The 22,950-nt window shown below is 37.6% G+C and overlaps 6 protein-coding genes across 10 annotated transcripts; 3 read left to right on the top strand and 3 right to left on the bottom strand.

Moving 5' to 3' along the window:
- The first annotated feature begins 4,920 nt into the window (after positions 1-4,920).
- Positions 4,921-9,008, top strand: Shf (WNT inhibitory factor 1). Of its 2 annotated transcripts, none has more exons than XM_076378701.1 (6): positions 4,921-5,207; positions 6,019-6,261; positions 6,376-6,573; positions 7,227-7,379; positions 8,271-8,366; positions 8,441-9,008. In XM_076378701.1, exons 1-6 carry the CDS (start codon positions 5,054-5,056, stop codon positions 8,665-8,667), a joined length of 1,071 nt encoding a protein of 356 aa, XP_076234816.1. In that variant the 5' UTR covers positions 4,921-5,053; the 3' UTR covers positions 8,668-9,008. The 2 variants fall into 2 exon arrangements, with proteins under 2 accessions (XP_076234816.1, XP_076234818.1); XM_076378703.1 differs by having other exon boundaries at positions 6,376-6,519.
- On the bottom strand, positions 7,406-8,136 carry Coq7 (ubiquinone biosynthesis protein COQ7, mitochondrial). Its single transcript, XM_076378705.1, has 2 exons — positions 8,003-8,136; positions 7,406-7,925 (listed from the first exon to the last, which is right to left on the bottom strand). The coding sequence occupies exon 2, from the start codon at positions 7,887-7,889 to the stop codon at positions 7,491-7,493; it is 399 nt and encodes a 132-aa protein (XP_076234820.1). The 5' UTR covers positions 7,890-7,925; positions 8,003-8,136; the 3' UTR covers positions 7,406-7,490.
- Positions 8,149-10,123, bottom strand: LOC143179535 (uncharacterized). Its single transcript, XM_076378833.1, has 4 exons — positions 10,059-10,123; positions 9,219-10,012; positions 9,015-9,132; positions 8,149-8,171 (listed from the first exon to the last, which is right to left on the bottom strand). The coding sequence occupies exons 1-2, from the start codon at positions 10,121-10,123 to the stop codon at positions 9,433-9,435; spliced, it is 645 nt and encodes a 214-aa protein (XP_076234948.1). The 3' UTR covers positions 8,149-8,171; positions 9,015-9,132; positions 9,219-9,432.
- Ewg (DNA-binding protein Ewg) lies at positions 9,833-17,092 on the top strand. Of its 3 annotated transcripts, none has more exons than XM_076378698.1 (8): positions 9,833-10,045; positions 11,227-11,510; positions 12,857-12,981; positions 13,070-13,495; positions 13,568-13,870; positions 14,258-14,398; positions 14,484-14,631; positions 16,260-17,092. In XM_076378698.1, the coding sequence occupies exons 2-8, from the start codon at positions 11,333-11,335 to the stop codon at positions 16,589-16,591; spliced, it is 1,653 nt and encodes a 550-aa protein (XP_076234813.1). In that variant the 5' UTR covers positions 9,833-10,045; positions 11,227-11,332; the 3' UTR covers positions 16,592-17,092. The 3 variants fall into 3 exon arrangements, with proteins under 3 accessions (XP_076234813.1, XP_076234814.1, XP_076234815.1); XM_076378699.1 differs by having other exon boundaries at positions 9,836-10,045; positions 11,227-11,486; XM_076378700.1 differs by having other exon boundaries at positions 9,839-10,045; positions 13,568-13,768.
- Positions 17,093-18,548: 1,456 nt separating this feature from the next.
- On the bottom strand, positions 18,549-20,068 carry Cox5a (Cytochrome c oxidase subunit 5A). The gene is made up of 2 exons (XM_076378704.1): positions 19,764-20,068; positions 18,549-19,387 (listed from the first exon to the last, which is right to left on the bottom strand). The coding sequence occupies exons 1-2, from the start codon at positions 19,969-19,971 to the stop codon at positions 19,134-19,136; spliced, it is 462 nt and encodes a 153-aa protein (XP_076234819.1). The 5' UTR covers positions 19,972-20,068; the 3' UTR covers positions 18,549-19,133.
- A 981-nt stretch (positions 20,069-21,049) lies between these two features.
- Positions 21,050-22,936, top strand: LOC143178911 (SPRY domain-containing SOCS box protein 3). 2 transcript variants are annotated; one of them, XM_076377844.1, is made up of 6 exons: positions 21,050-21,354; positions 21,447-21,649; positions 21,863-22,053; positions 22,134-22,362; positions 22,433-22,660; positions 22,746-22,936. In XM_076377844.1, the coding sequence occupies exons 2-6, from the start codon at positions 21,559-21,561 to the stop codon at positions 22,829-22,831; spliced, it is 825 nt and encodes a 274-aa protein (XP_076233959.1). In that variant the 5' UTR covers positions 21,050-21,354; positions 21,447-21,558; the 3' UTR covers positions 22,832-22,936. The 2 variants fall into 2 exon arrangements, with proteins under 2 accessions (XP_076233959.1, XP_076233958.1); XM_076377843.1 differs by lacking the exon at positions 21,050-21,354 and having other exon boundaries at positions 21,403-21,649.
- Positions 22,937-22,950: the final 14 nt, after the last annotated feature.

Below are 22,950 nucleotides of genomic sequence, written 5' to 3' on the forward strand. Positions count from 1 at the left end.
GGACAGGTTTTTTGTGCCGGTACTCTAACTTGATCTCTTGCGAGAATCCCTCTCCCTTCCTCTTCCTTGCACTTGCTCATCCCTTCTTCCTCCTTTCCTTTCTCTCTCCTTCACCTAACCATCCCTATTTCATCCTCCAATTTCTCTTTCCGAGTTTTCCCACTATGTCGTCAAGTTCTTTCCCCTGAACCTATCTATCGACGCTTCCTTCCCTTTTCGAGTTCAGCTCCTTCTCTCTCTCTTTCACTCATTCCCCCTGTCTCTCGTTCGCCCTTGCCCGCGAATAGAGAGAAAAAGGACGAAGAAAGAAGGCGAGCCGCCGTGCACGCACAAAATGTATATACCAAGATCTGGCCCGACGTCAGCCACATACACACATAGGACACAGTCGCAGCAACGTTAGCGCCTACTGGGCTGCTGCTCGCCTCTGCTACGTGCCTGTGCAACTCCCGAGGACGTGTGCATGCGTCTGTGTCTGAAGAGGAAGAGGTAAGGTCGACGCTCAAGATAAAAGAAGATCGTACGATACAAGTTGCACACGCTGATCTTGGACATGAGTATGTTGCAAGGTAAGAATTACAGCGATAAGTGGGTACCGTCATACATTTCCACGGGGAGCCAGAGGTATGCGAGACGCGCGTTAACTTGGTTAACGCGCAGTAATTGACGAAATAATTCGAAGATACGTAGCAAACGTGTCGCGTAATCGTGAGAATCGCAGCGGCAAAGGTGAACAGCTCGGTCGATCAATTTTTCTCTCGTCACGTTGAGAATTGATTTCTTGGCGATTCCCTCGGTACAAAAAGACCCCTGAAGAAACAGCACATCGTTCGGGAGGAATTTTCGATACAAAGTGCTCATTGCAATTAAGCGGCGTAGCTAATTGTTTTGATTCTATTTCGCGAGTCAGGATCGTCCGGGGTCCAAGGGCCGGGGGTTTGTTCATCGTCTGATGCGGGTCGAAACGGATCGATGTTTAAGAAGCGAGGACGATACGTGATTTTGCGTAATGCCCCTCGCCATAATATAGCTCTTCGTAGCGAATCCAATTAGGTTTGCGACGGTCGGGCAAAAACATTCGATCGGGAATAAAACCGGCACTGGAGGCTCGGAGGAGACGGGCCCTCGAGGACTCGCTTCCCTGTTCGGCTTCGGCCGAGTATGATACCCGCGCCTCGACCAATTGTACGTTCTGTCGAAGGCAATGGGATGGCCTTATCCTTTCGCGGTGTAATTGTATACAGCGCGTTTATCGAATATATATCCTCTAATTTCGTTCGACCATTAGGAGGCGAACGCGTATCTTAACCTCTAAAAATGTATTACCTGCCCAGGGAGATCCCGATACCCGTGAAATCGATTACCCCTCGACTCCACCTTTTCATCTACCTCACCACTTAGGGTGTGCGAAAATGGCGGTCGATTGAAGTTTTGTTCAAAATACTGGATCTACGGGTAGAACCTTAACCGTTCTCGATTACTGTTATTCGGTCTAACGACAGTAAGAGTAAAATAGAACGTCAATTGAAACTTGAACAATTCATTTGATATTGAGTAACTAAGAAAGTTCTCTAGCTTTTGAATCGAGAAGGTCACTTATAAACTATTTAGAAAAAAACTCATTTCAATTGGGAAGGAAAGTTATTTGAACAAAAATAATCAAATTTGCTATACGGAGAAAGCTTTAAGTTTTAGTTTTGTGTTAAGATTTATTATTTTTTACATAAGAATATACAATACATGTACTTAACAAAATGATATGTAACAGGTGGCAGTTGACTCTCTCTTTCGACCGACGCCCGAGGAAAAGAATGTTTCATTATGTATCGAGCCCAATATAAATCGCATTTTTCAATCGGCGAAACGGAGTAATAATAGCCCCGAACGTGAGATCGTTTCTCTCTTCTGAATTACCCTGTATGCGCCGGCTGTTTCGTGCACGACGCAAGAAAGACGAAGACAAAGAGCGAAGGGAAAAGAGGAAGATGAAAGAAGAAGAGAAAAAGCGAGAAGAGCCATAAGAGATAACAATGGGCCATTTGTTAGATGGGGCCCGTCCCTCGACACGCGGGCTACAATGGGCACTATTATCAACTATTCATTGAGCGTTAAACCTGTTGCTTGATGGATCCAGAACAGCCCCCGTGGTCCCTTGGGGACTTATCGACTTGACCTTTAAAAATGAAGATATCGATGTGCAACCGTCGAGTTTTGCGTATACGTCAGCTAGTATCGTTCAAAATTAAGCGTTCGTGTAAAATTGGATCGCTGGAACAAATTACTCGAAATAATTTCGTAAAATGAACTTCATAGCATACTAGAAATATTTCTATTTCTTAGAAAACTGATATTATTTTATTGTATGTTATATTTATCGATAGAATATGTTTCTTCACTGAGGCAATTGATCGCACTAAAGTGTATGCGGCCTCTTTTCCAAGTCGCGGAGATCTCATCGAAAACAGTTCACTACGAGCTTCGACCAGCACGATTATGCCAAATACATAATACCAGTATTATGTATTATTCATCGGAAGGGGATCATTCGAGCCCTGAATCAGAAATAGTAATGCAGTCGCCAGTCGTCCCACCATTATGTTCCTATTTTCTACTTGCGTATTAATTTTAGATATAAACTAAGACAGAAAATGAAAATCGATCGAAACAAAATTTGCCATCCGTTGGAAGACATTATGCGCACTTCCTCAATGACTTGTGTATCTTTCGTCAGTGACACCTGTTTGTAGAAAGTCTCTGGCAATCTCACGTATGTACTTTATAGGAGGATCGATCGCGCAGAGAACCGTGCGTCTACGCGAGGCGCGAAAAATATTTGCGGGCTGGCCGACCACAAGCGACAGAGTGTAAAATAGTGCATGTTGTACACAACAGGACACCTAACAGACCGGCCTTTGTAACAGATTGCAAAACGACTATGGAAATGTGATTGAACAGTTGATGGGAAAAATACCAGTGCCGAGAAGGAAGAGACAAGAAAAGAAAGGAAGAAATAACCCTTTGAAATTGATTTTAATTCCTTTTTCTATTAATTAGTAATTATTATATTTGTTACTCCGCTTTCCCTGTGGAATAGAAAGAGAGCACTTCACTTTGTCAGTTCGTTACTTACTAACTACTTCGAAAGCGCTCCATTTTTAAATCCTCTAATCTATTTACGACAGTTTCACCTTAATGTCTTATTCTAAAAACCCAACATAATCCTACAAGCACAAGTAATATATTATTAAAAAATTCTACATGGTATTGTATATTTAACAAAGCAAAAGTAAAAAGGAAGTATTTCTAACCAATCTAATTTTCTTAGTTTTCTAAGTTTAAAAGTACTCGACGTATGATAAAACTTCGAAGAGGGTCTTCTCCTACTCGCTGCTCTCACGACTTGATTTGTGCTTGATAATGCTAGTCGTAACAGTGTTCTCGATCATTCGTATTCGATCGATCGGTTTCCGTCATTTTGCGGTCGTACAAAGACTCGAAGACGAATCTGTGATAGTCGGTGGATCGATGGGTGAACTGGGTGTTAAATACGAGAGGACAAAGTTCAAACTTCAATGCGATGAATTCTCTTTGCCGAATGCAAAGAGACAGACTCAAGATCGGTTGGGTCGAGAAGAGTGGAAGGCAGGGAGGAGGGGGAATAGAAGAGCGAAGTACGAAAGAGAATGGGAAGAAGAAACGGGAAGGAGGACCCCCGGCCAAAGACGTTTAAAAACTGGTTCCTTCCACCGATCTTTCTTTTCACCTTATTTGCTAATCCGAATTCTGATTTCCATATATCCGCGTATACGATATTTCGAGTCCCACGAGAAGGTAGATCGATATCGGCTGGCGGGCCATAAAATACCGTCGACGGGTCTCGGCTTCCGATTCAGCACTAGATAAATCCGGCAGATGTTTATCCGAAAGATATGTGTCTATCTTTAATAAAATCATCCGTAGATTCTAGATCCCGATAAGAATTGCACATGTTCTGGTTTATAGCATCTCTACCTTATTATCAAGCCTGCGCAAAGTTGATTGTTTACCAATACTTGTTCAGAGTCAAGCGAGCCGTTCACGTGCCAAAGTGGTCAACCTCATTTCTTCAATTTTCTTTAAGTATAAATACTCCTATTTTGTGGAGTTAATCGATTTGGCAAACTAGCGGCCCAATTAAATCTTTGCTTACTTAGGTTACCGCTCTCAATTGTTGAAGATACATTGCAATCTACAATGTGTGTCAAGATATTTGAAATAAAGTTCCATCTCTACGTGAAATTCTGCAACTGCAAGAAGAGGTGAAAGTTGTGAACGGAAACAACGATCGATCGACGCTGCGTCGGAGAAAGAAAAGAGCGATATCGAGAGTTGGAGTCGTTGTGCACGCACCCTTATCCCCGAACGTATCGGGACCCCTTAAGAAGATAGAGATCTCGCGTCGCGGTCTCACGAGCAAGAAGACGGGCTGCTGCTGCTGCTGCTGCTTCGGCTGCTGCTGCTGCTGCTTCGACTGCTGCAGGCCCTTTCTCATTGAGTCAGTCAGTCAGTCAGTCAGTTTGCCGCAGCTTGGCGGCCCGTACGCACGTGTATGTATACGCGTCTCGTTGCACGGACTCGGCTGGATCTGCATTATCGACAGAGGGAGAGACGGTTGTCGTCGATCAACCGGTCGGTCGATCCCCACTGAACCACTGCACCACTGCACCATTGCACCGGCCTGAACCACCACTGAATCGTCGTCTCCTTTCCCGGGTCGTGTCAGCTCGTTAGATTGCGTGCGTGAGAACGTGCCCGTTTCTTCTCGAGCTTCTCGCCGTGAAATCCGAAATTTCACGCGTCGAATCGCGGCGTGTTCCCTCGATCGTCTCTACACTCGCACACACGTAGGCAGAGAGAGAGTGTTGAGAGACGGTCGTGCACACCGGCCCAAGAGCCAGCAGGACCGTGGCGAGAGAAAGAGAGAGGGGAAAGAAGGATAGATAGGTAGATTTAACCGTAGCCACAAGAGGGGCCAGTCATAAACCGTGCAACACCTGGCGGCACGTCGTTAATTATGCAGTGGGCCGCAGCCGCCCTGGCCTCGGCGACGATCGCTCTGCTCTTGGACACGGCGGCCGCGAGGCATCACCATCGCTCCGGCAATGGGCACAAACCGTCCGGTGACATCTCCCTTTGGATCGACCAGCAACAGATCAAAATGTTCAGCGGTGAGTCGTTCTTACCCGGTGCTGGCCAAGTGCTGGCCAAGTGCTGGCCAAGTGCTAGGTTCTCTGGAGTAACTTTGTCGGTGGATTCGACGAATACATTCCAAACGTGAATCGTTCGTTTAATCGAGTTCAATTGCGAGTTCAATGTCGCGTTTCGGAAAGTCTGCCCACGGTCGATGGAATCGCATCGATAATCGGTTTATAACAGCTTCTAAGCTTTTTAACCCATTCAAACCGAATGTTGCGTAAACACTTTACTCACTGTTTATATTTTTTAGAGAATTTACTTTATTGGATTCTGTTTTTTTCGTGTCACTCTTATGAAAAGGGATCTCACCAACTAGTTTCATATTTTTTTTCCCTACTATTTCTCTTTTCTGATCTAGATTCTATAACGTTTTGCGAATTCAATTTTTTCAATTATTTGTAGCAATAGAATAGATCATATTTTTCTAAGTCGTCAATTTTTTTTTGAATCTTTTTCATTTAGTGAGCGTCTATCTTGTATAGTGCTTATTATTATTAAATATTTTATTGAAAAAAGTTGCGTTTACCGTATTTGAGCTTTAACGGGTTAGGTAACTGCTTGATATTATGATATGTATCATTTCTATCAATTTAATGGAGAACCGAATCTATAAAATAAGCATAGACTTTTTGAAAAAATGATTAAAAAACAAACATGATGTATTTTAGTAACTAAATTTAATACTAATTCCTTTCTTTTCCGAATTCGTCTCTAAAGTTTCAAGATCACGTTCCCGTTAGTGCAAGCGTGAATGATAATACGATCAATCTATGTCACGTTTAGGGCTCGAAATGGAAATATTCGCGATCACCGAGGGTAGGGTATTGTCTTATCTGCTGGATCCAGAGTTCGAAAGTAAACTGCCGATCATCCCGAGCGAGGTAACGTACGTGAACTTCACTTGGAAATCTGGCGTGAAAAAATACTATTACAATTTTTATCGATTGAAATCGTTCGACGAGTCGATCCTTAAGACTCCCTCCATCACGATCAAAACGCAAGGAAGGGTGCCTAAAAGACCGAAAGGTATATACATTTGCATATTCATATTATTCATCAACGTTAATAATATAAGCAATATTTTTTCTAATTTAACAATCGATAGACATAGTAAGGATTGTTGGATGATTTTTGTTACAGAATTCAGCGTCCTTTTGCCTTGTTCTGGTAACAATTCGGGTATAGCGCAATTAGGCATCGGTCTGATGATCGAGACACGCAAGGGGAAACCTTTAAACGGAACACCCCTTCGCCTTAACCTGAGAAAAGAATGCACCGTGCGCGGTGAGTGCGTAAATCGCGCCCAGAATCACCACGATCTCTCCACTCACACATACAGTTCTGTATCAGCAATAATTCGTCGCCTAATTCGCTGCATGCCTCGATTCGAAACAATTGCCACCCAAACCCTTTTATTAGCAATTCTGTTCTATAAAAAATGTATACTGCATATCAATTTTGACGAATACTTCTCAAATGCATGGATTTTACAAAGCTTGGACTGCACGTTATTCTTTCAACCCGCACATATAGTCTCTCTGTTGCTTACGTCTTCATCCCGCGACTCATAATTGATTAATTAGATTTCTCGACTGAATGAATGTACGACTGTTCTGCCTTCGAGATATCCTCGAAATTTATGCTAATAAAGGTATTTTAAGTGTCCTTTAAGAGACGGTCATCGCATGCAATTGTGCTTATCTGCTTAAATTCAAGTGGGCGTAGCGGAAAATAATCGATCAATGCTTCTAGTGTTTCCTCCCGCTGATAAACTGCTGTTGTTTATAGAGATAAAATATCACAAAGATGGAAATCAATAAATGTAGCTTACGCATGGAGTTTATGCTTGCTGGTAGGATGTACGAGATTTGTAATTACTAGAAAAATACAGTTAGAATTACACTTATTATTTCTGTTCAACTTTTTGATTTTAATATTAATATCAAAGAAATAATGTAAAATGAATTTTATGTATCATATTTTTCTTACAGAACCTAATCCTGGACCTTGTCCAGATGGATATCTGGGACCACCCCATTGCAAAAAGGCACTGTGTTACCCAAATTGTATGAATGGTGGTAACTGTACAGCCCCTGGTATTTGTTCCTGTCCACCAGGATTTCAAGGGCCATACTGTGAAGGAGGTACTTTGAAATCAGTATAAAGTGTATAAAACATGAACCACTTTATTTTGTAAACTAGGATGCTAAATACTACATATCAAAGAAATACCTTGGTTGGACTAGTACGATAAATTATATTACTTTAGATATTGATATAGCAGTCTTACAACCATATTTGATAACATTTGTTAAGGCTTGATAGAATGGTGCTTGCTCTGCACCATGTTCTATACCTGTATCATGGTGTTCCTGCTCTTCATCTCGAAACTGTTTAATTGTTTCTAAAATTTCTTCATCTACTTTTTCATTACTTTCCATTAAAGTGCGCAGTTGGTCGTTATAGTGTTCCGTAATTACAGTCTCAACAGCTACAGTGCAAGCCATAGCTGCTTTTTCTCCCATAAGCGCTGTACCGGCGCCAAGAACAAAGCCGGCAATATTCCAAACAGGTGTCAAAACAGTGGGTCTTACACGATACTTTCGAATTAGATCTTCAAATTTCGCGCGATGCTTTTTCTCCTGATCCCACATGTGTTGAATAGTTGGACCAACTGAAGTCCTACCTGTCTTATGTACCCACATTATACTTAAATTTATTCTTGAAAAATTAATTATATCCTCATAGTTTTACAATTTATTTATACCTAAAACAGCCATTTGTCCAGCATATATTCTATCAGCTCCTAATTCTCCAGCATGATCTACCCTTATAATAGAATCTAAAAGCTTCCTAGTTTTAGTTGTTCCCGATGCTGCAGATGTACTGGCCAACCGAACTCCAAGCTGCTTTAGATGCAGCATTTTTTCTATAAACTTCAAAAAGAAATTTTTCATACTAACTAGCCTTTCATGGCTTTTTATGTCAGTGTACAAGGATACATTATATTGTTATTAAAATGTGGTGAATTTTAGGTATATGTGCAGAAAAGTGTTTAAATGGTGGGAAATGTGTACAGAAAGACACTTGCGAATGTCCAAAAGGATACTTTGGATTACGCTGTGAATTCTGTAAGTCAGAGAAATTTGCTTCGAACAGTAAGATTATTTATTTATAAAAAATGTATCTTTGATTTTGTTTACAGCAAAATGTGTAATACCGTGCTTAAATGGAGGGAAATGTAAAGGCAACAATGTCTGCAGGTGCCCTGCTGGCTTCAAAGGTGATCATTGCGAGATTGGTAGAAGATCCCCGCAACGTTCTGCTTGCACAAGAGCATGCAGAAATGGAACTTGTCAACCAGATAATACGTGTCTTTGCGAACCTGGTTGGTTTGGAAAATTGTGCAACAAAAACAAGCCATGGGCTTAAACGGAGAAAGATACGTTTTGTGGTGGTACTGCATCTATAACCAATTGGATTAATGCAATAATATTTAATGCAAAATTTCAAACTTTGAAATTTGTCATCTAAAACATTACACATTCGTTTAGCATAATTTTCATAAACTAAAGCAAAGAAAAACATTTTATACAGTCCAATTGGTTAATACCACTCACACTTAGATGTATAGTTAGGAATTTACCCCACCCCAGATGTGATATGTAAAGCTGCTTTACAACATTTTATACTATTAAATATTATTTTTAATAATATACTTTTATATTGTTAGATATATTGTAATGATTGTAAAAAAAAAGAATAAAATGTATTTTCACCTTTAAAATCGATACCGTATCGCTATTAAATTGATGCAGAAATCGCGTGTTGCATCGGATCACCTTGACATTTCAGCCACAAAAGTTTCGAATTTCCATTGAATATTTGCAACGACACCTATGTAGTCGGAAGCACGCAAAGAAAGAAAAAGAAAATAAACCGTTGCGAGAGAAATCGGAAAGAGAGAAAAATGAATCGCATACCCCTGTAACGTCGTACCAAACGAAAACGAAACGTCAAAACAATATGTGACACAAGCTCTTTCTCTCTGCTCGGCGTTTCAGGCTGTAGAAGAGTGAGGATAGTTTAGGTTAGACTGAAACTCGGCAACATCGTTCCAGGAACGGTGTGTAGCAGGAGTCACGTGTTTCAGGGGCCAATGAGAACGGAGATCGAGCGGACGCCATGACGCGTACCCTAGCCAGAACGACCAATCACGTTATTCCAGACCCGTATACATGTATATGGTGTTGGTGTTTCCGTGGCCGCTGGTGCATTTTCACGGATTCTCACGGGAAATTGGTGAGTGGTGGAAAATAATCCACGCATTATTAGCGCGTAAGCGATCGTTGCGGAGCCGGGCGATGCGCGAGCGTCGCTCGATCGCGAAATAAGGGCAATTTCGCATCGTCTGCTTGGAGTGCACCGCGCAGGCTCGCTCAAAATGGCCGCCTCGCTGCCGCGTTTGTTGTGGTGGAGATGGAGGGCCGCCCGCGTAGCCGATCGATACGACGACGGCCGCTGCCGAAACTGGCGATGCTGTCTATGGCGGCTATTGTGCGTGTTGTTGCGACGTGGCGCGAGCGGCACGCGATTTACGCCCGGTGAGATCGAACGTGGTCGCGTGGCTCGCGCTTGCTGTGCTGTGCTGTGCGGGTGAGAGAGCGGCTGCTTTGACACACGGCTGACGAGATGACCGCGAGACGCGAGCGTAGGGCGTGGTGAGAGAGCGTAGCCGACGGCGGCCTCCCCGCAGACGCGAAACCCTGAGCCCTCCCTGTTCGGGTGACCACTCAGAGGGACACACAAGGTGCGTACGCAACTCGCGATTTTCACTGGGCCTGCTCCATGGCTCGCCGCGGTACCGCCGCGGTACCACCGCGGTCATGAGCTTTGCGGCCCCGGAGGTGGTCTCTTTTGCGTGTGCCCTGCGCATTTTCATTGCCCCCCCAAGCGTGTATCGCCGAATAAACGCGCCGTGTGCGCGGCTTGGCGCATCCTCCTCTCTCTCTGCTCTCTCGTGTCTTGTCACCGCTTTTCCGCCTTTCCTTCTTCCTTCTCGCCCCGTCTGTCAAATTCTTATCGTCCTTCGGGAACCGCTGCCCGGATCATCTCGTTGTTATGCCGTCTTCGACATCGATGCGTTGCCTATCGTCCGTCACCCGCAAATATTATTCTCTTCTGTACGGACGACCACAACGACAACGACGACGGCGGCGGCGACGACGACGACGCCGACGATGTTGACGTTCACGTCCGTATAGCACCTTCTGTTTCGCGCTCTCCTCTGCTCGTCGTGGCTATGCCTTCCTTTCTCTCCCGCTCCCGCGTATTTCGCACGCTCGAGGTCGCGTGCGATCTCGACCGTACGCGCGGGAAACGCTTCGACCTAGAAATTCTTCTTTCAAACTTTTTCAAATTTACCTACCCACGCGATATATTGGCATCCTGGCTTCTTATCTTCTACGCTTTGCCTTCACCCGTTCAGTATGTTTTATTCCCGTGCTTTTCCACCCGCAAAACTTTACGTTTCAACTATACATATTTTCTTTCCATTATTATTATGTCTTCAGTATTCTGTTATCATATGATTTATCTGTAGTTTATGGAAGGTATTCCAGAATAAGTAGTATGCAATACTTACTGTTTCAAACAATAGTAAGTGTTTGTATTTTATTATGGTGTAAAAAAATTGGGTGGTAGATAGATGGACCACCAGATTCAATAGAGTTAAAGGATATGGTGAATGAACAAGATATAAAAGGTCTCGTGTTACTAATGATTCAGACAAACAAGTATGAGGAACAAGTGCATTATCTTATTAGTATTTATATCTAGATAATCTTTAATGCTATGTAAATTTAAAAGCTTTTGTAACATAACGCAAAACATATGTCGGAACATTGCTACCAGACAAATCTTTTTATGCCTTTATTAATTTACATTTTTAAAAGACTGTTTTTTATAGAAATTTTTATTTTCTGGCTGTAGGTGAAGGTGATGTAGAAGAAAAACTTGGGAAGTTCAGGAATCTGCATTTCTTTCGACGGGCTATTGCAATACAATAGAAGGCAAGACGGGTGACGAAGACAAGAAAATGGTATCTCTGCCTAGTGCAGAGTCTGGCACAATGGACAGAATCTCAGATGATGATGATGACGAGCCAAGTAGTGGATCTGAAATATATGAGGAAGGCGACCTCCTGACGGCTGCCATGGACGATGATGTGACGGCCCAACTCGCCGCTGCAGGTTGGCAAATCAAACACGCTAATGGTGATTTCCATTTTTTTGCTTTTTCATCTTTTGAGTTACTTATGTTCTAATTACTTTCATTTGCAAGTCAAAAGTAACATACAGGGTGCACCAATGATGTTAAATGATTAATTCATAGATGTACAAGGGAACAAAAATTAGTGAAAACTTTTATAATTTGCATTTACATATTCATTGAAATAATTAAAGTAGCATTATTAATTGTAAAAAGATTGAAAGTTTATTTTTCAAATTGTTTCATGTAATGCTCAAAATACTTTTAATATTTTAGAAACAATAAATGATATACTATAGTATATACTTATGCTACTACAGAAAACATTTATGTAAAGTTCAAGTTGCATTAATTTATGATTGATAAAAAAAAGGTATATATAAAGGTGGATACTGCCTGCCAATGATACAGCTGATTTGGTAATTATAAATAATCTTGGAAAAGTAACTAAGGGAAAAAACCTTATTTTCTAGTTCTAATGTTATTAACACTTTTGTCATTTATTTTGCCTTCTTTTTTGTGTTTATGTCATTGACAGTGCAGCATGTATTTATTGATTTTGTTTTCTTCTTCCTAAGTTTATTTTTTAAATCAATGATTAAAAATAGATACATAATATCAGTTAAATTTATCATTATTAAATGCATTTTACATTGTTTGTGTGCTGTATTATTATTTGCTTATACTTCTAGTTTATTTACATGGAAACACTATTTTTATATTTGTATTTTGTACGCAATTTCCACTTGCATTATTGTATTTAATATTCATCCATATATCATTCTTTTTATATGTGTTTTTTAAAATGCATCATAGCTTTTTTATACTAGATCAAGGTCATTGTCTGAATTTTTATTCATTTTTCATATAGATACTTCATGCTGTGGCATAGTGTTACAGAAAAATGTAATAGTTTGTAGATTTTCATTGTCATCTTGTCCAAAAAATCAAAGAGTATATTTAACGTACAATCTCTGTACAATCTAATCATTATTGAAACTATTGTTTAATGTTGATTTTGGGATGTGTAACTGTATGTAGATTGTACATTGTATTCTCTTTGATATTCAGCACGTTTCATATCACTACTGCTTTTGCATCTCTTACGTTTTGTATGTATTCAGTATATGTGTTGATGTCAGTAAAATATATGGTAATATGGATTAATATAATTATGGTTTGACATAATGATTTTATCTATTTAATTATTGGAAGGTAAAATATTTTTAAATCATTTATCACAGCTTCGAAATTATAAATTTTCTTGTACTGGTATGATATTTTACTGACATTTCTTTTGGTGTGGGCTTATAGAACTAGAAAATATATCGTTAATAATGCGCATATTTAGGTCCTGTTGGCGTAGCTGCAGCCGCCGCCATCGTCTCAGCAAAAAAGAGGAAACGACCTCACAGTTTTGAAACAAATCCTAGCATTAGAAAAAGACAACAAAACAGACTCCTAAGGAAACTCAGAGTAAGTACACAACTACCGTTTATGTTCCCAATCCTTTAAATTGACATCACATTATTGTCTCCTACTTATATTCTGTGCATCATTGCAGCAAACCATAGATGAGTTTGCAACAAGAGTTGGGCAACAAGCAGTAGTATTAGTAGCTACACCTGGGAAGCCAAACAGTAGTTATAAAGTATTTGGAGCAAAGCCGTTAGAAGATGTAGTAAAAAATTTAAGAAATGTTATTATGGAAGAACTTGAAAGTGCACTCGCACAACAAGCTCCACCGCCAGTACAAGATGACCCATCACTGTACGAGTTACCGCCCCTTATAATAGATGGCATACCTACTCCTGTAGAAAAAATGACACAGGCTCAACTCAGGGCGTTTATCCCGTTGATGCTGAAGTATTCCACAGGAAGAGGTAAACCTGGTTGGGGAAGGGATAGTACACGGCCACCCTGGTGGCCAAAAGAACTACCTTGGGCAAACGTTCGTATGGATGCAAGATCAGAAGATGAAAAGCAGAAGGTATGTGACTTGAAGCAGCGTCGAAATCTATAGGATTTAAGTTCAAAAAGTTTAACTTTTTTGACTTTCTAGATTTCGTGGACACACGCGTTAAGAAAAATTGTAATAAATTGTTATAAATTTCACGGAAGAGAAGATCTTCTACCTGCATTCAGTGAAGAAGACGACAAGTCGAACGTATTAATACAACAGTCAACCCCTCATTCTTCGTCGCATCCGTCACATTCATCCAGTCAAGGGCAAAGCGGACAGTCACAGCAACAACAACAGACGGTGGGAGTTGTTCGACTGAGCAGCACGGATTCATCTAAGGGAAACTCTTCGCCAGCACAAATCATTGCCGCGTCTCCTACAGCTCTTGCCACTGCCACTCAGGTGGGAGTGGGTAGAGTGTACCAGAAAAAAAGGAATTGAACGAAACAACATGATTGAAACGATTTTACGCGAAACATTCGATTGAATATTTTTATTTTTATAGAGAATTTCAGGTCATGGCGTTTCTTTAAATTCCTTTGTAGAGAAAAATTAGACTTTGATATGTATTTCTTTGAACATAACTCGCATTTATGTTCGCGTGTTTGGTTTCCCTTATTTGAGTTTGATCTGTCTTTATTTCACTCGCTTAGCACTTCACTCGTGAAAACATCAACTTTTTATCTTTTTCTTATCTTTTTTCTCTCATTTTGTACTCATTATGCTTTTTAAATAGAGGTGAACTTCGAGCAACATCGCAGTTAATAACGTTACTGTTTTATTCTATAGATGACGGCCCAATATCCAACGGCGGTTTTACAAACGATAACGAATCCTGATGGTACCGTTTCCATAATTCAGGTGGATCCAAGTAATCCAATTATTACGTTACCAGATGGTACAACGGCTCAAGTTCAAGGCGTTGCAACCGTAAGTTGTCATCGGTTGCTTTCCTAATTGTATTTGTGAAAATATCATGGGTGCGAATAATTTAGAAATAAATATCTTTATCCAGATTCATACAAGTCAAGGAGAAGTACAAGCTCTCGCTGAAGTAGCAGGCAGCGCAGAGGGTGCTAGCGTTGCTGTCGACTTGAACAGTGTCACAGAAGCGACATTAGGTCAAGATGGCCAAATCATTCTCACAGGAGAAGACGGACACGGTAAAACAGTTTTCTATAGGCTCTGCACCGTCGCCGGCCAGGAGCTACTTGAGCAGTGAATTCATTTTTACTCTGGCCCAGGATCCTTTGTTGTTTTGCATGCTGTCTGCTACGCTCCATTCAAGAAAAACTACCTACTTATTCTACTACTTTGTACAACGAGAGTAGAATGCCGATTAGTTTATCGTTTCCACTTTTTTTTTGTTTTGGTATTTGTACATATACGGCAATTTCAGTGGAGGAGCTATGCACAGCTTTATTTTAACTTTATCTTTAAGAATCCATGATATAGCGTTATAAGAATTGAACAGAGGAGTATTCAATGCATGTATAATATAATATGTAATAGTATTGATATTCTTACCGTGAATTACAATTCGAACGTTTCGAAAGAAAGGGAACCAAAATCCGATTTCTCGTAATATTGTATCGTTTGATATATGTTTTTCTTGTATATGTTAGACTATTCTCTGCCCGAGATGGAATTCGAAACTTGTTTTTTAAAGACGGAGATCAATTATAAAGAAATATAGATGAAATTCATAATGTACATACTATTTTTAAACGGTAACTCACGGAAAGCCGACATTTTATTGCGAATGGCAGTAGGTCGTGACTAGGTCAGCTATATCCGTCCGAGGGCCAAACTGAATTTATTTGAACATGATATATTTACGTATTGGAGTGTTGCTCGTATTCCTCTGAGTAAAGGTTGAATTTCGTAACATTCTGAATTACATCAGTCGTAACGTACTTGGTAGAATCGATTGATTTCCATGGATTCTTAAGATTTTTAAATTTAACGGAAAATAAAGGAAGGTACTTCACAATCACAAAAGAACCTGTCCCTGTTCTACAATCACTACTTACCACTATTACCGAAGATTGGTTATTTACTTTAGTTAAGCAAAAGAGAAATAAAACTGCTGTACATAGAGTATTTTTTGTTGATGTTTTATTATTTTATAGTCGTTGTATTTTAGCAGCTTTTGTTTAAGCTAATCGCGGACTTCGTTCCTAATTTATCCAACTATTTATACGACAATTAAATTACAAGTTTATATTTGTATAACTTTTTTACATATTGATTTATACTCTCACTGAATGGCTTAAACATCTGTTGCATTTTATTAATGCCTTATTTTTCTCAAGTGTAGATGTGAATTATGTTTGCGCATTAATAATATATTACGTTAAGAGGGTGTGCCAGAAAAAAGATAACGCGAAAGTAATATGTTCCTTTGTCAAAAAAAAGAAATAAATATAAATAGTTACCACATAGTAAGTATATCTCCTTTTCTTTAGCACACCCTATTAATACAGACTATTATTTATTTTTCTATGAATAACTTGTATCTTTGAACATTTCTTTTGATAAACATATTTAAGTTCTAGGCAAATTCTTGTAGCTTAGTAAATCTTGAACTGTATCGTAAACTGGTATTATTAATAGCACAATAGGATGTAGTATTACATTCTCCAATAAAGATTTGTGAGATGAATGCCTTGAAACGAATGCGACTGCTTTTCAGATTGTCAAATCTAATCTTGTAGTTCCCAGTTTGCTATACAGAGAGAAATGCCTGTTCAAGGGCAGAACACAGGACAGTTGCGCTTCTCTGTTTCAGGGTATCCTGTATCCGTGTCAGGGGTAATTACAGTACCAGTATCTGCTAGCATGTATCAAACTATGGTTGCGAATATTCAAAGTGACGGTACGATGCAAGTAGTCACGCCTATGGTCCAAGTGCCGAAAGTCGAGCCCGGCAATGGAGAAACTAGCATCGAAGCCGTCACTATTCAAGGGCATCCTATGACAATGATAAATGCAGCAGGTGAACACCAAGTTCTTCAAGTGATATCATTGAAGGATGCCAACGTCCTCACAAAGGCCATGCAGGCTGAAGTGGTAAAAGATGAGGACAGTCAACAACAACAAACCGTCTCTAGTCCAGAATAAACCGTTTTACATAGATAATATAAAAGCTTTTATGTTAAAACACCGAGATGCAACAGGTGCACATTAGTGGTGTTCAAAAGAGAAGAAAGGAAAGGATGAGTGAGAGTATTAGAAATGATTCGTGTTATTAAATATTAAGGATTGTGTCTTTTCCGAGTCATTGGTGTAGTGTGTCTTCTTGTTGAGAACAACAAACGATTAGTGAATATGTTTCTCTGGGAGTGAAGCCATGATTGAATGTTTGACTCATCATCGGACTTGGGTGTAATCATATTTGTATTCAAGATTCATTGTAGACACATAGAAGTATTCACTTGTAATTCGATTTCTCGAAGATAGTAATAATTTTTAGGTGGATACCATTTGCGCTCAACGAACGCAAATCTCGTTGAATATCTATGGATTTTCAACGATTTATTTATAGCGATAGTATTTCCGTGGACTTGGGAAATTAATTGTTTTCCAACGAGCGGATACAAAATATTTTCGTCTAGTCTTAGTGTCGAGTCTTCAAAAGCGATCGATATACCAAAGAATTTCAGATATGCATTGAATTATTTTAACGGAGGGAAACGAATGCAAAATGTATAATTTATTTAACTATATCAAATTGATAATCTAAGTGGCATATTAATTGAACGGGTCGATGCAAACGATACAAACTCATCGCGAGTAGTAATTTGTCGAACTCGTTAATAATTCTTTAACCAATCAGAAAGGAATATTCTTAATCTATCATAAATTTCAAAAATATAAAAGACACTGTGTACGAAAAGAACTTTAACATTCGATAAAAAGTATTCGAAATTTCCTGATATCATAACTTTTATCTAAATCTAATGATTGATTTGATCAAATTTGGCTATCAAATGAAACAAAATGAAGAATAACATGTAGCCTATTTTTATGACAAATCAAGGATTAAAAATAAATCATTTTTTCTGGCGATAGAGACGTATTAACAGTACATATTAATATACATTAATGATCGATAGTAGCGTTAAACAAAAAAAAAATTAAGCATTTCTGACGGGTACAAATAGGCTATAAGATATAATTTTTTGAAAATTAAGACATACGGATTTGAAATTTCGATGCACACCCATAAAACGTAATTACTTTCCATAGTATTAATACTATATTTTATATTAGAAAAGTACTTGAAATTGATGCTGTAAAAAAATACTACACAATTCTTACAAATAGAAAACTAAACAATTCGATTTCATTCTGTTTCATTTAAACAACGTATAGAATATAGAAACGGGAAACTGCGCATTACTTTTTTGTGTTCATTTATAAGAAATCGAGAATGTATTTATTTTCGTTATTAATGAAAAAAGAAGATCGAAACCTTTCCATGCATTTAAATGCCAACTCACTTTTATACTATAATCCAAAGTTAGGAGAAGTGTTATTTTTTCTGTGCAATCTTGTTTCAATGTTGCGGTATCGAGTTTTGCCAGGGATGCGTGATTGACTTTTAAGAATGAATTTTTACTTTCCCTACAGAACAAGATTTTACTTACATTTTTTATACTTTTTAGTATATTTATCTACTAACTTGTGTGCAGTATATGTATGTACATGTAACATATATGTATGTATACTTTTTAATGTAATTCTAATAAGCAGTTTGTGATACTTATTTAATTAATGTTTATTGGTATGCATGACTTTATCACGAATGAAGTTCCTGTAGATACGTAGTACGCTCTTCTCTTTAAAGCGTATGTCGGGAGCAGAGTCGTAACATTGAAACAACAAACTGCCCTTGACACCAAATACGAACGATACCAAAAAAAAAAAAAGAGGTTTTTATAATATTATAGAAGAAAATAGTTAAATTTAATAATTATCAGTAGAACAGATCACAAAGACTAGATATTAGTTGTTACAATTGTTTTTTAAAACCATGGCCATTACATACAAAGAAAGAAATGTAATATATTGATACTCCCATGTAAGATCATGTTATATTTTGTTCTTGTTTATAACAAAGCACATGAAACGTAAATTAAGTTGAATGTCGTTCAAAAAGAATATGTAATACCATTTTAGATAATTATAGATGTACGTGTACATGACTTCTATCACTGTGTATCTTACAATGTAATTTGTACATACATCGTCGTTGTGTCACCTTACTGCTTTGGTTACTTTTGATGTAAAAAGAATGAAAAAATGGTAAAGTGAAAAATATTAAGAGTTTAGAAGCAACGCAAAGAACCAATGGAAGTTGCAATTAAAATATAATACGTACATATCATTTGGTTTTGTTAATTCCAGGTTTCAATGAACGTTTTAAAGATCTTATTTTTTTACATTTTTTTCAATCAATATCTTTTCTGTAGGAGAAAATTTATTATATGAAGTAATGATGATCATTTATTTAAATCAATACGTGACAACAGGTATGTACATTCAAGGAATTTTGTTTTGACTCTGATTCAAAGTCTATCTCTTTTTTTGTACATGAATAATCAAATGACAGACATTTTCTATGTATAAATACTATATTTATAACTTTCAAGTATATAACTTAATTATAATCATAAACTGACTTAAGTGCTAATTCAGGTTTATCATAGCCAAGCTCTTCCGGTGTGTTGATACCTAATTCCTCCAAAGTGGGTTTGATTTCTTGCAAAATGTAAGGGTAAATCTCATTAAGCTTAGATCCACATTTGTCCTTCACACATTCTAATATCCTCACAGAAAGAGCAAAATCATTTAGTCGTCTGCAAGCTTTCATAGCTGCACAAATAATGACTGGATCAGGTACAAGGTCCATACCTGAAAGACAGTGGAAGTATTGATAACTATTGTTTTCTACAGAACTGACTACTTGAGCTTCAGAAAAATAAATTTAAAAAACATAAACGCGCAAACACCTGAAAACAATTAATAAACGCAATTACAAGTAAATGTTAATAACATAAAGTGTAATGTTAACTTCATTAAACGTATTATGACTTTATGGTAACGAATTCTTTAGAAAAATTAAAGGAATAGTTCGCGTGTTTTGAAAATAGAACACTACTAGCGAATTGAAATGATCCAAGAATCGCGATCGTCGAGATAGAACAAACGTCATGACGATTAAATTATTTAATTTTAATTGGCAGTAAAAAACATCAAAGTAAAAAGTAGCTGTCATATAAGCACTAACCAGCCAATGTGTTCATAACTTGACGAATTTCCCAGTGTGTAAGGTCTGGGCGATTGAGATAAGTTACGTATCGGTTATTGAATTCTTCCTCGGATTCTTGAGGTCCATCGTGCGAAGCCCGAATATTTTGAACACCGACAGCCGTGCTACGAGGTATTATCGAACTTCTTGCAACGGAATATACATGTCCTCTCATAAAACGCAACATTTTGCACTAATTTTTACTGAGGAATCGTTTTCTATTCGAAACAGTCAAGAACCGACGTTCGCCTATTGCGTAAACCTGATAGAAGACGGAAATTTGGCTGTCGTCTTTGGTTTACAGTGCTGCCAATAGTACCAGAAGAATAGAAGGAAGTACATCCGATATATTCTTCCCGCGCTTTCTAAATATGGGAATTTTCATTTCTATAATCGAAAAATTCATAGCATTTACGGGAATTCTACAAAGCACTATAAAGTACAAAAGTTTCCTTATTTATTCGAAATAAAATATTAAACAATTTGGTTAGAATCTAAGTGTTTAGCTACCTAGCGGTGACCCATGAACTAAAATTATCAAGGTATCTGGATTAAGTTATCCCTAACCATTGGTCAAAGATTCCGAATGAAATTTCGATCCTGTTCGCATTCTGGCTTACTAGTTTCAATTTTCGATTAAATTCATTCTAATCGAACAAAATAGTATTCAAACTTTCGCGGAAAAACTACAAACATCGCCATCTAGCAAATGCTTTTACAAACTAACGCTAATCTGTACTTCTGGCTCCATCTAGCGGACAAATTGTTCTGACTGTCTTCTCCCGCTCGGCTCTTACCGATAGTAATCACTATTTTGAAAAACTGTTTCTTTCAAAATTGTTATATAATAATTTATTATGTCTTAATAAGTGCCCTAACTACTCAGATTCTCGCTAAATTAATAAATAAACAAGTTTTAGCGATCATTGCAAAATAAGCATTTAATGTATTTTTTAGCTCTAAATAAACAATTTTGGCGACTCGTTTCCTTGCATAATAAGTTAATGTTCTTGTATCTTTATCACAGCCTCAAGTTATAAATAAATTAGTAAATATTCTTTCGACTTTTACATATTTCAAACATGAACCACCGATAGATGGCTTGGCATTTTGCTATCCATGTTTTAATCAAATTCTTAATTTTTATTTTGCAATAAATAAACCATTTTTATAAATCAACTTTATTGTAAAATGAAAAATTAAGTATATTTAGTTATTACTTTATTGAGAGCGAACATTTTAGATACATTAACTCTGCAGAATTTGATGTTATATCTTCTCAAAAAATAAATTCCTTTCGATTGTATGGTCGAATCACTTGAACTAATTTTGAGATACTCAAAGCTAGTAATACATTTACTTGTCTAATAGTAAAATGAACGTGTGCAATTTCATTTTCTGTACTGTCGATCAGAATAACATTGTTTTATTAGAATTTGTTTGGCATTGTCGATTTGAAATACCTATGTCAAATGTTATCACGCGTTAATAATAATCATCGATTCTATGAATTCTTTAACATCACAGATTTTTCTCACTTTATCAGAACGCTACATACTGAGTATAGTATGTAAGCATATGTTTGTATTACTTTGATATAATGCATATTAAGTTTCTTTCCTCACTCCCACCCCTTGTATCAACTGTTGTTTTCCTTCGCAGTATTCAAACGTGACAGTTGATTACAAGCGAGAGTGCAATAGCACAGTTTAACGTGATAATCCGTCGCAAAGGTATAATTGGAAACCAGTGGAAATATTTAGAGCAAAAAGTCATGAGTTTCGTATATAATTCTTTACAATTGATGCAGTATGAAAAATTTTGCAATTGTGTTCCTCTAAGCTGTCGCTGCGGGGAAACTGATGGTAAAAACAATTAGGGAAACCTTTAATTACTTAATATTCTCTTCAAATTTCCTTGCTTTCAATAATAGACGGAAATTATTAGCTAAATATTATCTTTGTTTAATGAGCATACATTCTTTTTTAAACATTTTGTGCAGATATTAAATATACAAATATGTATATTTCGTGTTTTTAGTAAATTACAATTTGTGATATTTATACATTTTTCTATAGTGTATGAGTGGGCCTGGGATAAGGATCATGTCTCAAGCACTATTGTTTTATCGGAACATAACTTAGAAGTTCAATTTCACAATAGGTTTAGCTGTGGTACGGCAGCTGTAAGAGGTGAAAAACCATTAGAGAAAGGAAGGCACCACTATTGGGAAGTGAAAATGCTCAGTCCCATTTATGGAACAGATAATGTAAATATTTCGAACAGGTTATTAGCATTCTTATTTCAAACATACGGTTTCATTAATAAAATGAAAGTGTACTTTTTAAGATGATAGGAGCTGGAACAAGTAAAGTAGATTTGGATAGTGCAAAAAATGTTTTCTGCTCTCTGCTAGGACTTGATCAGGAATCTTTTGGATTCTCTTATCAAGGATATATACAACATGCTGGTAGAAAACGTAATTATGGTGCTTGTTTTGGACAAGGCAGCTTAGTAGGAATGCACTTAGATGCATGGAGAGGCACTTTAGAATTCTACATTAATAGGAGACCTCTTGGTGAGTGTTTTAATATTTTATATGTAACTATGTATTGTATACTTTTTTCAAGTACAATTTCATGTTTCAGGTATTGCTTTTACTGGACTACAGGATACTGTATTATATCCTATGGTGTGCTCTACAGCTGCACGAAGTAAATTGAGATTAAACCACAGTTCTTCTATACCAGTATCTTTACAAATAGAATGTTTAGCAGTATTGAAACCTTCACAAAAAGAATATTTATCAGCTATGTTCCCAACGTTACGTTACTTATCTGAGAGCATTTTTGCAAATATATTGAAAAAACGTTCAAGTTAGTAAATCAAAAGACCTTTTACATAAAAAAAGCACAAGTACTTATTTTATGTAAACTACTTTTTATTTTCTTTTTTTTTTAGATAAGATTGATGAGAAAAAAGCATTGAAAGATCTTACATTTCTCAGGAACTGTATGGAGTTGTTTGAGTACAATGAAAATACGTAAGGAAAATATGTGTGACTGTAATAAAAATATGTAAATATTATTTTTAAAAGATATTATTTAATACAAGTATTATTATGCCATAATAAAATTTGTACTATAAAATAACAGTGGAATTAATG

Source organism: Calliopsis andreniformis, chromosome 5 (assembly GCF_051401765.1).
Source record: "Calliopsis andreniformis isolate RMS-2024a chromosome 5, iyCalAndr_principal, whole genome shotgun sequence".
In the NCBI taxonomy this organism is placed as follows: domain Eukaryota; kingdom Metazoa; phylum Arthropoda; class Insecta; order Hymenoptera; family Andrenidae; genus Calliopsis; species Calliopsis andreniformis.

Excerpts from the sequence above, each read along its gene's own strand:
- Shf (XM_076378701.1), top strand. The coding sequence starts at position 5,054 with ATGCAGTGGGCCGCAGCCGCCCTGGCCTCGGCGACGATCGCTCTGCTC. Across the intron at positions 7,380-8,270 it reads AGGGCCATACTGTGAAGGAG|GTATATGTGCAGAAAAGTGT; the intron begins GTACTTTGAAAT and ends GGTGAATTTTAG. Across the intron at positions 8,367-8,440 it reads TGGATTACGCTGTGAATTCT|CAAAATGTGTAATACCGTGC; the intron begins GTAAGTCAGAGA and ends TTTTGTTTACAG.
- Ewg (XM_076378698.1), top strand. The coding sequence starts at position 11,333 with ATGGTATCTCTGCCTAGTGCAGAGTCTGGCACAATGGACAGAATCTCA. Across the intron at positions 13,871-14,257 it reads CTCTTGCCACTGCCACTCAG|ATGACGGCCCAATATCCAAC; the intron begins GTGGGAGTGGGT and ends TTTATTCTATAG. Across the intron at positions 14,632-16,259 it reads CACAGGAGAAGACGGACACG|GGTATCCTGTATCCGTGTCA; the intron begins GTAAAACAGTTT and ends TCTCTGTTTCAG.
- Coq7 (XM_076378705.1), bottom strand. The coding sequence starts at position 7,889 with ATGTGGGATCAGGAGAAAAAGCATCGCGCGAAATTTGAAGATCTAATT.
- LOC143178911 (XM_076377844.1), top strand. The coding sequence starts at position 21,559 with ATGAGTTTCGTATATAATTCTTTACAATTGATGCAGTATGAAAAATTT. Across the intron at positions 21,650-21,862 it reads TCGCTGCGGGGAAACTGATG|TGTATGAGTGGGCCTGGGAT; the intron begins GTAAAAACAATT and ends ATTTTTCTATAG. Across the intron at positions 22,363-22,432 it reads CATTAATAGGAGACCTCTTG|GTATTGCTTTTACTGGACTA; the intron begins GTGAGTGTTTTA and ends TTCATGTTTCAG.
- LOC143179535 (XM_076378833.1), bottom strand. The coding sequence starts at position 10,123 with ATGACCGCGGTGGTACCGCGGCGGTACCGCGGCGAGCCATGGAGCAGG. Across the intron at positions 10,013-10,058 it reads AGGCCCAGTGAAAATCGCGA|GGAGGGCTCAGGGTTTCGCG; the intron begins GTTGCGTACGCA and ends TCACCCGAACAG.
- Cox5a (XM_076378704.1), bottom strand. The coding sequence starts at position 19,971 with ATGTTGCGTTTTATGAGAGGACATGTATATTCCGTTGCAAGAAGTTCG. Across the intron at positions 19,388-19,763 it reads AGTTATGAACACATTGGCTG|GTATGGACCTTGTACCTGAT; the intron begins GTTAGTGCTTAT and ends ACTGTCTTTCAG.